Genomic DNA, 13,709 nt, shown 5'->3' on the forward strand with positions numbered 1-13,709 from the left:
AGTAAAGCTTTGACAATAGAAATTCTCATTGTGGATATAAATCTTTTGAAAGTATAAGAATTAAAGAACTTTTTAAAGCATTTCAACCCAACAAAGAAGCAGCTTCCTATATAAATGACATTGGAAGCATGAGTTAGTATATAGAAAAGAATCTAAAAATTGTTACTCAACAGGTATATTTAAAGGCCATATGGATATTAAAAAGTAAATTTGCACAGTCAACTATACATACAACTACAAAGCTGTTTATTATTTTTAATTACATAAAGATAAAATCATTTACAATGCCTTTTGATGAGGATTTCTTTCAAATATACTTTAAAATATAGGTAATAACTTGTTTAAATTCTGTATTAATTGTGATTCACAGTGATAAAAAATATGTTTATATGATAGTGATAGCATTATGCAGCACAGGCTATTTTATTAACTTGTCTAAATTAAATTATTAACACTTTTTAATACACCTGATTCTTAAAAAAACTATAAAAAAATTAGGGACATTTTTATATGAGAAAGACAATGTAAAACCTTCAGTTAATTATTCTTTCTTAAAATAAATTTAAAATTTTATGTATGTAAAACTGAAGTCTCATAGGAATTTCAAAAGCATAGGCTCTTAATGTTAAATAATATTTTATATCTGAAATACTCTCATTTCAATAAAAATTCAATATATATCCTTGCTTGCAATAAATTCATATCACAGAACCAAAGAGACAACTTTAATACTTAAAATGCAGATACTCAAATGATTAAAAAATAGCTTCTCCAGATATATTATTTACATAATACCTAAAATTGGTTATAAGCAGTCCTTACCCATACTGTCAAAATAAACTATTAACCAAAATGGTATTCAACTTTTATAATTCCTAAACAAATTAAAAACTGTCAACAGGGAGTTACTAAAACTACAGTTCAAAATCTGATTCTCAGGCTGGCCGGAAGAAGCCTGCTATCGCAGCCAAACTGTCCAGTGGTCTCCTTTCCTCGGAAGGATCCCTTTTCCCAGCTCTGTGAAAAGGAAAGGCCCCAGCGCTGCCATAGCTGTGGCGAACGGTGGAGTGTTTTGGTCCACCCCAGGGATCTTAGGCCCCGTAGCCAGTGTTTGCCCTTGAGGACTTGGAAACTTCTTACACAGTCTCCACCAGCTGTTCCTATTGTTATTAATTTCTATTATTAATTGTTATTAACTGTATGATTTGGGGGATGCTACATATTTTTCTGAGCTTTGTTTCCTTATTTAAAAAAAGAAATATAGATTAAAACAAAGCAACAACAGCCAGGCCAGTGTGGTTTAGTGGCTGAGCATAGACCCATGAACCAAAAGGTCACTGGTTTGATTTCTGGTCAGGGCACAGGCCTGGGTTGTGGGTGATCCCCAGTAGGGGGCATGAAGAAGACAGACAATTGATGTTCCTATCTCTCTATCGCTTTTTCTTCCTCTCTCTTTCTAAAAAATAAAGATAAAAATAAATCAACAAAACAAAACAATAACAAAAAGAATCGCCTTTCTTTGCTGAGGTGGTTCTGGTGAATTGCCTTAAACAAGTAATCTGTTAACAAGGAAGACTTTACCAACAAGAATTAAGAGGCACAGTATCCTCTTCCATTTTCTACTGTTCAGTACCAAAGAAGTAAACCTGACTGTCAAGATGAAAATTCTGAAATGTTCCAAATTACAATTACAGAGCCCAGAGAGTGAAAGAGAGAAGAGTTAGCCTGTTAATAGCTGTGGACCAGTTCTGACAAAAGACTGCTATTTCTGTACATCTGATGGAACTTTGGATTAAATTCCAGGTGGCTATTTCCACAGATAATTTTAGTCAGCACCATCGATCCCCAGGAGCCTCCACTTCTTGCCTAAACGGGGGCTTGCCAGGCTGATGCCCACCACCAAGCCACAGGAGTGGGCTGCGCCCATCCCAGAGCTGCCCACGGCACCTCCTCCTACCCCTTTCCTACAGCTAATGTACATTCTTTCAGATGGCGTGATCCTTCTTCCCCCTTCCCCGTGTTTGATGTATAAAAGTGCTTACAAAGGACACATCCATCGGAGATGATGGATGTGTCCTTCCTACCTAGCCATGCTGCTGGTGTTTTAGGCTCCATGCCCCAAGACAGGTATTCTATTTTTTGCTAGCAATGGTCTAATAAACTGTTCTTTAAAAAAGACTTTCAACCATGGAAATTAATTTTTTGTTGGTTTGTTTAATGACCTATTAATCAAAACCAAAGAAGAAAAAGCACAAAGTTTCCATTCTATCCAATACCCATAGAACAGGCTCAAAATCCCCACCATCTTTTAAATCACCTTGGAACCAAAATCACTTGGAGAGGTAGCCCACTGCTGGGTCTCACTCCCAGATATGCTGAGTCAGTGGGTCTGGATCAGATAATCTGCATTTCTAATGCTTCCCAGGTGCTGCTGCTGCTGCTGATCTGGGGCCACATCTACAATAGCACTGCTTCAGACAATTCTTTATGAACAACGGACCCAATTCAACTTTTGTTGTTGTTGTTGCTATTGGACATTTGTTTGTAATTATACATTCTTATAAATAAAGTTTCAGTAAACACATTTATTACTGGAGATAATCTACACGCTTTTTAAGGTTCTTGATACACATTGCCCTACAGTGTGCCCTCACTCCTAACAGTACACAACTGCATTAGACATTATCAACATGACAAACAGAGTACCATCATTTATTATCACTGCTATCAATTTAGTAGGAGAAAAGTTATTTTAGTTTGCATTTCTTTGATTGCTAGTGAGGATACGTTTTCTCCACTTATTTATTAGCAGTCTGTATTTCTTTTATTTGAATGATTTGTTTATATTGTTTGCCCATTTATTCTATTTGTAAGTTAGTGTCTAAAATTCCTATCAGTTAAAGCATGGTCTGACATTTTTCATATATAATTTTCTTGTTTGCCAATTTAATGTATCACTGGTTATGATATTGCTTGACATAACCGAGTTTGAAAATTGTAAGTAATCCACTTTACTGATCTTTCATTTCCTGCTTTCCATTGCTATCATGCTTAGAACATTGTTTCTCCCCAAGATAAAATTCACATTTAGCTACTTTTAGTTTTGTATGTTTTTAGTATGTTACTCCATTTTTATTGATTTTAACATAAAAATGAGACCACAAAGAACTAAACAGTCCTAAGTTATCACCTATATAGTATTATTGATGAGCTCCTCAAATAATAAAAATAATTCTCAGGTAGAGGTTAAATTAAAGTAAATAAAACAGATCTATCTCTCTCTCCCTCTATCTTCCTCTCTGAAATCAATAAAAATATATTAAAAAATGAAATAAAACAGATCCTTATTAGGGTTTTTTTTTTGGTTGTTAATCCTCACCCGAGGACATTTTCCCATTGATTTTTTTTAAAATATATTTTATTGATTTTTTACAGAGAAGACGGGAGAGGTATAGAGAGTTTGAAACAGCGATGAGAGAGATTGATCAGCTGCCTCCTGCATGCCCCCCACTGGGGATGTGCCTGCAACCAAGGTACATGCCCTTGATCGGAATCGAACCTGGGACCCTTCAGTCAGCAGGCTGACGCTCTATCCACTGAGCCAAACCGGTTCGGCCCATTGATTTTTAGAGAGAGTGAAAGGAGGTGGGGGGGGGGGGGAGAGAAACACTGATGTCAGAGACACATTGATTGGTTGCCTCCCACACATGCTCTGACTGGGGCCAGTGATGGAGCCTGCAACTGAGGAACGTGACCTTGACCAAAACTGAACTGGAGTCCCTTCAGTCCACAGGCTGATGCTCTAGTCACTAAGCCAAACTGGCCAGGTCTTTTTATTAGTTTAAAAAAAAAATACACACACACACACACACACACACACACAGTGGGGCCTTGACTTACAAGTGTCCCGACTAACAAGTTTTTTGAGATACCAGCTGTCTCTCCGCCGATTTTTTGCATTGAGTTGACAGAGTAATTTGAGTTAACGAGCTCCTTAACGATCTCCTTAAAGAGCTCGGTCTCGGAATGAATTAAACTCGTAAGTCAAGGCCCCACTGTATGTATGTATGTATATATATATATATATATATATATATATATATATATATATACACACACACACACACACACATATGTAATTTTATTGATTTCAGAAGGGAAGGGAGAGAGAAAAAGAGATAGAAACATCCATGACGAGAGAGAATCATTGATCAGCTGCCCACTGCACGCCCTCTACTGGGGACTGAGCCTGCAACCCGGGCAGCCCTTGACCAGAATCAAACCCGCAACCCTTCAGTCTGCAGGCTAATGCTCTATCCACTGAGCCAAACTGGCTAGGGCTCCTTATTAGTTTTGAATATTTTTGTTACACAAAATATCTAATGGACTCAACATTGTTATAAACATTTTTGGGGGTAGAAATTATTCCTTCTATTGCAAATGGAAGCAGCTACTATAGAAAGCAATATGGAAGTTCCTAAAAAAATTAAAACTAGAACTACCATATGACCTAGCTATGCCACTTCTGAGTACTTATCCAAAGAAATCCAAAACACTAATGTGAAAAGATATATGCATCCCTATGTTCATGGCATCATTATTTACAATAGCCAAGATATGGAAGCAACCTAAGTGACCACTGATAGACAACTGGATAAAGAAGTGGTACATATATACAATGGAATTTTTTTAAAAAAATTTTCTTTAGAGAGAGGAAGGGAGAGGGAGAGAAAGAAAAACATAGATTGGTTGCCCCCCAAACGCACCCTGACAGGGGATCAAATACATAATCTGGGTAAGTGCTCTGATAGGGGATTGAACCCTCCACCTTTTGGTTTACAGAACAATACCCCAACCAACTGAGCCACACTGGCCAGGCATATAAAATGGAATACTACTCTTCCATAAAAAAAAAAAAATGAAATCTTACCATTTGCAGCAACATGAATAGACCTACAAGGTATTATGCTAAGTGAAGTAAATCAGAGAAAGACAAATACCATATGATCTCACTTATATGTGGAATCCAAAAAACAAAATAAAGAAAACAGAAACACTCACAGATACAGAATAAGCTGATGATTGCCAGATGGGTGGGGGTTTGGGGGGGAGGGGAAAGATAAAGGAATTAAGAAGTACAAATTGGTAGTTACAAAATAGTTACAGGGATGTAAAGTACAGCATAGGGAATATAGTCAGTATTATTGTAATAATTATGTATGGTGTCAGGTGGGTACTAGACTTATTGGGGGGTATCACTTCATCTATAATAAAAGCATAATATGCTAATTAGACCAGACATCCTTGTGGACAACCTTCCGAATGAAGCCGGGGCTGCGAGGGAAGCCCGGGTCCCAGTGCCTGCTGGTGGCCGAAGGGAAGCCAGGGTTCCAGGTGCTGGAAGGAAGCTGGTACTGGCAGCCAGGGAAGGAAAGTCGACTCTTGCACGAATTTCGTGCATCAGGCCTCTAGGAAATGATATAGATGTCTAACCACCATGCTGTATACCTGAAACTAATATAATATTGGATATCAACTGTAATTTAAAAATAAAGAAAATATTCCGAGAGAACCAAGATGGCGGCATAGGTTAACGCCGGAGTTTGCTGCTTTGAACAACTACTTCAAAAGTGAAACCAAAAAACGGAGGGACATCACCCAGAACCACAGGAATGCTGGCTGAGTGGAAGTCCTACAACTAGGAGGAAAGAGAAACGCATACGGACACTCAGAGGAGGCGCAGTGCTGAAGTCAAATTCTGAGGTGCGCAGTGCGCTGAGCGGGCTGGTGGCAGAGGGCGCGGTTGGCGTTTTCAATCGGGAGGGAGTCGCAGACTCTGAGCTCCAGATACAGGCGAGTCTTTAGGGACCCAGACTCAAACGGGAGAAGCGGGACTGTCTGGCTTCGGTCAGAGCGAGTGCAGCTTTCTCTCCGAGGTTTGCAGCGGGTGCTGGGACTCAGAGAGGCAGAGCCCCTGGGGACAGGACTGAGAGCCGCCATAACTGCTCTCTCTGGCCCACCCTGTTGATCCTGTGCGACCCGCCCCGCCCAAGCCCTGCACAGAGGCATTTGCCGGATAGCCTCAGGCAAAGGCTAGATTAGCACCTCCCTAAAGGACAGAAGTTCTCTCACTGCAGACACAGCTGATTCTCATAGCCACTTGGCCTGGAGGTCAAACCCTCCCTGGTATTAGCTACAACAATCAAGGTTTAACTATAAGACTGCGCACAAAGACCACTAAGGGGTGCACCAAGGAAGCATAACAAAATGCGGAGACAAAGAAACAGGACAAAATTGTCAATGGAAGATATAGAGTTCAGAACCACACTTTTAAGGTCTCTCAAGAACTGTTTAGAAGCCGCCGATAAACTTAATGAGATCTACAAGAAAACTAATGAGACCCTCGATCTTATATTGGGGAACCAACTAGAAATTAAGCATACACTGACTGAAATAACGAATATTATACAGACTCCTGACAGCAGACCAGAGGAGCGCAAGAATCAAGTCAATGATTTGAAATGCGAGGAAACAAAAAACACCCAACCAGAAAAGCAAAATGAAAAAAGAATCCAAAAATGCGAGGATAGTGTAAGGAGCCTCTGGGACAGCTTCAAGCGTACCAACATCAGAAGATGAGAGAGAGCAAGATATTGAAAACCTATTTGAAGAAATAATGACAGAAAACTTCCCCCACCTGGTGAAAGAAATGGACTTACAGGTCCAAGAAGCGCGGAGAACCCCAAACAAAAGGAATCCAAAGAGGACCACACCAAGACACATCATAATTAAAATGCCAAGAGCAAAAGATAAAGAGAGAATCTTAAAAACAGCAAGAGAAAGAAACTCAGTTACCTACAAGGGAATACCCATACGACTGTCAGCTGATTTCTCAACAGAAACTTTGCAGGCCAGAAGGGAGTGGCAAGAAATATTCAAAGTGATGAATACCAAGAACCTACAACCAAGATTACTTTATCCAGCAAAGCTATCATTCAGAATTGAAGGTCAGATAAAGAGCTTCACAGATAAGGAAAAGCTAAAGGAGTTCATCACCACCAAACCAGGATTATATGAAATGCTTAAAGGTATCCTTTAAGAAGAGGAAGAGGCCAAAACCGGTTTGGCTCAGTGGATAGAGCGTCAGCCTGCGGACTGAGAGGTCCCGGGTTCGATTCCGGTCAAGGGCATGTACCTGGGTTGCGGGCACAGGATGTGCAAGAGGCAGCTGATCGATGTTTCTCTCTCATCGATGTTTCTAACTCTCTCTATCTCTCTCCCTTCCTCTCTGTGAAAAATCAATAAAATATATTTAAAAAAAAAAAAAGAAGAGGAAGAGGGAGAAAAAGGTAAAGATACAAATTATGAACAACAAATATGCATCTATCAACAAGTGAATCTAAGAATCAAGTGAATAAATAATCTGATGAACAGAATGAACTGGTGATTATAATAGAATCAGGGACATAGAAAGGGAATGGACTGACTATTCTTGGGGGGGAAAGGGGTGTGGGAGATGCGGGAAGAGACTGGACAAAAATCGTGCACCTATGGATGAGGACAGTGGGTGGGGAGTGAGGGCGAAGGGTGGGGCGGGAACTGGGAGGAGGGGAGTTATGGGGGGGTGGGGGGAAGAGGAACAAATGTAATAATCTGAACAATAAAGATTTAATTAAAAGAAAAAAGAAAAAGAAAAAAGAAAATATTCCTTCTAGCTCATCTGTACCAGGAAAAACAAATTAGTGGCTTTGTTAATCAAGCAAAGAACATAGGGGTGGCGAAATGCTCCTTGAATCTGTGCAAGATTTCAGTTTCTTGGAGTTGTGGAAAAGGTTCGTAAGGCTAGTTTTAGGGATAGAGCCCATTCAATTTCTTCTCTGAACCTCTAAAATTACACTCCACAAAGAAAAGATACTGACAGAATATGAATACAAACCTTAGGACCATATTTGTTCCCCAAAGAAGACACTGAACACACTGCCTGTTCTAATACAGGAAAAATTCAGACAACAGAAAACACTCATATTCAAGAAATCTTACATTAGAAGTAAACCTTGTATGATAACAAAGTTAGCACCTACCTAAAAGGTATTAGTATCACCCCCTAAAATAGCTCAAAAGGCCCTAGATTACATGTACAGTACACAGAATCACAGAACTTTTTTTACCTACTACCAGGAACATTACAGGATACTTTTTTCCAATCTCTTTAATTGAAAGTAGAGCTAAGGATCAAAAGCTAGATCCAAAAGCTCAGATTTTGGCTCAAGTAAAACTTAAACTTACTTTATGAAGTCACTGGTTTCCTGTTCGCTGTCTTGTGTGGTATCCAAAGAAAAGGCATCTGAGGGTGCAGCCGAGCTGGACTCCTGCTCTCCTGCCGGCAGGGCCTGGGTTCCCGGGGAGCCCCTGCACATCTCCCTCTCCTCCCTGACCCCTTCCTCCTGATGCTCCCTGGGACTTCGGAAGTCCTTCTCAGTTCTGTCATGGTCATCTTTCAGAGAGGACTGCTTGGCCTCAGCAAGAGACGCTTTTCCAGAGATATTGAATAAGTTACCAAGAAACTGAAAAAAGCTTTCTTTTGGCTGTCGATCGCTTTCTCCTGTTTTGCCATCTGACGTAGGACTGGGAAGGTCGTTGGGCTTTTTGGAATCTCCTGGCACTGGAAGAGCGATTAGCTTCTCAGCATGGTTCCTTCTGTGCTCACTTTGGGGAATCTTTGAAAACAAAACAGAATAACAAGCATCATCACTAAAAAGTAACTCAGGCTGACTGATAACCTAGTACAGGATACATTCTGCGTTAGACCCAGGGACGTGTTTATGAATAAGACTGGTGGTTTCTGTTTCCTTGGGAAGTTTACAATCTGCTGAAGAGCACAGTCAGCTCAACTCTAACAAAGCTACATAGTCAATGTCATGAAGAGAGAGGTACAGCACACCTGGGAAACCCAGCCCAGATCTGGTGGCAGTGAGGGCAGAGGAGGTAACTCAGGGATGCTTCCCGGAGGAGGTGACCCCTGTAGGAGACCGACAAAGTGACTTTGTGATGCTTGTGCATCTTCTTCCCTCTCCCCTTCCTCCCCTTCTCTATGTTTAATACGACTGGAGGTCAGGGTACAAAAAGAGAAGAGTGAGGGATTAAGTATGGGGAGATAAGTAAAGGAACAGATTTTGGCAAAATTTATGTGTATTTAAATATAGCTGTTCTTATTACAAAGCTAATGGACACTACTTTCAAACACTCGGTATATTAGACAAATAACACCCAAATAGACCTCATCACTTCAGCATTGCGTTAACCCACAAGCTTCCACATTATGTAAAGGTTTTCCTTAAGAAGATGAGGAAAGACAGCAACATGGTACATCAATTCAGAGGAAAGCTCTTCATGGTACAACACAAAGTTCTGATATGCACATTAATGCAAACCATGGACAACACAGGGATTCCTGCAGAGTTAAATACTTTCAGAAGTGCATTTTACCTGCCCATAACTAGGTACTAGTAAAACAAACTCATTCATGCATATTCTGTGTCAGGAAAGATTAAACTGCTATATCAAAGGGCAGGCTGGCGTGGCATCGCACACTCTTCCCCAAAGCTTCATTAGCTTTAGGCCAGTATACCAAGTCACCCTGCCTTGCCAACATGCTCACACCTACTTGTAAAAGGAATGTGCACCCGACAGTATCTGTCAGATGTTATGCTCGCTGGTGCTTACAAAAGGAAAGCTCAAGTGTGACTCAGAAAAAATCAGGACACCAAAGGCAAAACCACCTTGGGGCACTGCAGGTTCACATGACAAAGTATTGTAAGGAGTTGATCTTCAAGAAGGCAACAGCCTTGTAATCATAATGTTATTTGCTCATCTCATTCCCTGTTTTAATCCAAATTCGAAAATAGTTTAAAGGAGTATTCCACTAACCACTAATAAAACTTAGCCTATGAAAGGCTGAGAAATGTATAGAACCCATTAGACCAGGAAACTAATTTTGAGCAAACAATATTTTAAGTTTGTTCCCACCCTGGGTGTCAGGATATTTTTGAGTAAATACATAGCATTTTTCCCTGTGTAAGGACCTTAACATACTGTGTGAGTCTCTACATTTAGAATATCACCAGCCTTCTGAGGTCACTAAAAGTCTCACCTTTTACTAGTTTCAACTGGAACTTGGTCCCACTGCTCTCTATCTCATCCAGCCAACCTTCTGTCATTATGGGAGCCCACACTATAAACTAGCTGTGCCCTCCCTTCACATAAACTGCATAAACAGCCTCTCTGTGTGGCAGGGCAAGATACGCTAGGTCCCTGGTCGGCAAACTGCGGCTCGCAAGCCACATGCGGCTCTTTGGCCCCTTGAGTATGGCTCTTCCACAAAATACCACAAAATACCATATGCGGGCGCACACGTACAGTACGATTGAAACTTCATGGCCCATCCACAGAAGTCGGTATTTTGTGGAAGAGCCACACTCAAGGAGCCAAAGAGCCACATGTGGCTCGCGAGCCGCAGAGTGCCGACCACTGCGCTAGGTGATATTGGAAAATGCTCATGTGTATGTAAGATACATATTTTTTGTCCATTATTCCCTTTAATTCCAACCATAATATTTCCCCCTGAGCCAAATGAATGAACACTATAACAGGAATAGAACCGTGATTTTTTGTTATAATTAGTGTGAATGACTGCTCATCCTGGGTAGCTACTCATTACATCATAAATACAGGGTACGGCAAAGACAGGCTTACAGTTTGTTCATGTGGGAAATAATACAATCCTATATAATAAAGAAGTAATATGCAAATGGTCGTTACAACGTGAAGTGTAACCACCAACCACGTAACAACTGGATCACGGATCAGGAGGAGGGTGGGGCAGCGAGCTACAAGTGGGCAGCGGAGAGCTACAGGAGGGGGCAGGGCAGCAAGCTATGGGGGTGGGGGTGGGGGGTGGAGGGAGCTACAAGAGAGTGGGGCAGTGGGCGGAGAGCTACTGGAGGGCGGTGGCGAGCTACTGGCGTACGGATTCGTGCACAGGGCTACTAGTAATTAGTAAATGATAGTACAAGAATAAACTGTGTTTGTGTACTCACAACTGTAAACCTACTTTTGCCCAACCCTATATTCTTAAAAAGCTTTAGAGATTCACAAAGTCTTATAAAATTGGGGCGATGGTTTTAAAAAGGGAGAATTAAGAGAACAAGGAGAGTACATTTTTTAACTATCAATAAACCTCAAGACAAATAATTACTGTCAAAAAGAGTATTTATTTCACTGCCTAAATTATTTTCACTTGGCAATTCCTTTCACAGTATAACAGACTCGTTTCTAAACTGTGATAGAGAAATCACTGGTTTCTCTTTCCCCTAAACTTTTAGCTTCTTTGCTTTTCCAGAATTCCTATATCTTAAGTTTACTACAGAGAACTTTTTTCCAGTTCCCTAAAATGTCTTAGTTGCTTAGTCTTCCCCTAATGATCTTATGAGAAATTTTTAACAATAACTAAAATCCCCTCAACCAGAAAGAAGTATCTAAATTTAGAAACAAAAACTAGCAGAAAAGAATACTGTTGTTCCAAGTAAACACAATGCATTATTTATGTAATTAAAAATTTTAAGTCTGATCTGAAACAGCTGCTCGCTGCCCTCGGCTTAGACAACAATGAAGTTCAGCCTGCCAGCAGGGCTGCCTGCCATTGTTCCAAAGAGTGAGTGGAATACAAGCACTTGGCGTTCAAGCAAACACCAGTGAAACATCGGCTCCAATTGTTCTCAACGATGTCGGTAATCTACACATAAAATAGAAAGGCTACCGATGAAGGCATATGTATCTTAGGAATTAAAAATTTTTTTCCTTCATATTCCATATATTGTAAAGTAGTGCCCTTCGGTCCAAATTCATCTGTTCTCTTTGGCTTGTGCCCAAGGCAAGGAAATACAGGAAAACATTAGGTACACTGATTAATAAGATAGCTGCGGCTCACGAGTTTACAGTCTAGTAAGATACACATCTTCACATCTCGGTGTGGGACTCACGAGAGGTATGTACACATGGCAGACACAATAGCTGAGCTGGGGATGGGGAGAACACACTGCATAAAAGCGTAGCACCTGAGCTTGCTCCTGAAGGCCAAAAGAGCATTCTAGACACAAAGTATAGCATGTACGGTACAAAGGTACAGAAGTGTGAGGTTTGTTTATTATGGCCGGATGTGGCTGGAGAAGATTGGGGCACAGAGGATAGAGACTGAGGCTGATAAGATGACCAATTAAAAGTGATGGCTGAGGGATAACAGTCACAGACGATTAAGTTTTCTAAACTGAGCAACTATTTGAGTAGTTAAGCCAAAAATGAATAAGAGGAATATGAGGGGAGGTGCCTTTGTGTGTGTGTGTGTGGGGGGGGGGGGATTGTTTACAAACTATTTAGTTGTGAAATGTTGAATTTTTGGTCCCCTGGTGATGTGCAAGTTGAGCTATCTAGTAAGCAGTCAGAACACAGTTTAAGAATGCAATTGGTAATACAGTAGGGTAAAGGGGGACCAACCAAAGAACCGTAGGGAAACAAGATTAAAGGCGGGCACAAAGAAGAGAAGAAATCAGTGAGAGAGACGGAGGAGGCCCTCCAGAATACTGGTCTCCAAAGGCATAAGGACAAAGATTATTTCCAAAAGCAAAGAGGAGTACATGCCAAATGCCACCGTGAGGTCAACAAAGTCCTCATTCTCCTGGTCACTGGTCTTTAAAAATGTCAGGCACACTCCTGATTGGGCATTTACTCTTCTTTCTGTTTAGAATGTTTTTCCCTCAGATACCAATGTTTCTCACTGCTCCTCACCTCCTTCAGACCTTTACTTATCTCCTCATTGCAAGTTTCTCCAGCCACCCTGTTTAAAAGAATAAACCCCTCTGCTCTGAAATTGCCCATCTCTGTTCTCTGCTTTATTTTTCTTATTTTTTCTTGCCAGTATCAAATACACATACATATTATTTAATACCTGTGTCTTCCTCTAGTATATAAAAGCCACAAGGGCAAGGAATATTGTCTGTTTCAGTCATGCAGTATCTCTAATACCTTGAAATGTACCTGACAGTAAGAGCCAAAAATGCTCAAATATTTGTTGGATTAATAAATGAAGGAAAGAAGAGTATAGAGAAGCCCTGGAATGCAGGAGAAATAGTCCTAACAGCTCAGGAATTTGTGAGCACAGGCCCAAACTCAGGGTGGTAAGCAGTAAGTAGCAAGGAAACAGGAACAGCCCACAAATGGAAGGAACACTTTTGAGAGATTTTTTTAACCAGAAAAAATGAAAGACATAAGATTATAGTTTAAGATCCAAGACACACAAAAAATGGCTTTTTGTCCCTGTTTTGTGGATCCGTTCTATACCTATTGGAGGAAGTGACTGTAAGAAAGGATGACAGGTTCCAGAAAGAAAAGCAAAGGTAATGAGATAGACCACTATAGTCTCTAACACTTTTTTCAGTATTATATATATTTTAATTAAATTTATTGGGGTGACATTGGTTAGTAAAACTATAGGTTTCAAGTGTACAGTTCTGTGATCCGTAGCCTAAATATTACATTGTGCATCTAATACTTATAATAAAGGGAAAGTATTAGCCTTGAAGAAGAATAGGAACATTTCCTCTTCCAAGTAAAGTGGTAAGAAAGTGGCTAAAGTCAGCAATTCGTAAGCAGAAAAG

General features: G+C 40.4%; 1 protein-coding gene across 1 annotated transcript in view; it reads right to left on the minus strand.

Moving 5' to 3' along the window:
* CRYBG3 (crystallin beta-gamma domain containing 3) overlaps positions 1 to 13,709 on the minus strand; it is a gene marked incomplete at its 5' end in the record, with an annotated part of 133,244 nt that overhangs the window by 85,092 nt on the left and 34,443 nt on the right. Inside the window, one exon of the mRNA XM_081086732.1 lies at positions 8,287 to 8,717. Coding sequence (XP_080942858.1) covers positions 8,287 to 8,717 — 431 coding nt within the window. The remainder of the gene's footprint in view (positions 1 to 8,286; positions 8,718 to 13,709) is intronic.

Source organism: Myotis nattereri, assembly GCF_964212035.1.
Source record: "Myotis nattereri genome assembly, chromosome: 3".
In the NCBI taxonomy this organism is placed as follows: domain Eukaryota; kingdom Metazoa; phylum Chordata; class Mammalia; order Chiroptera; family Vespertilionidae; genus Myotis; species Myotis nattereri.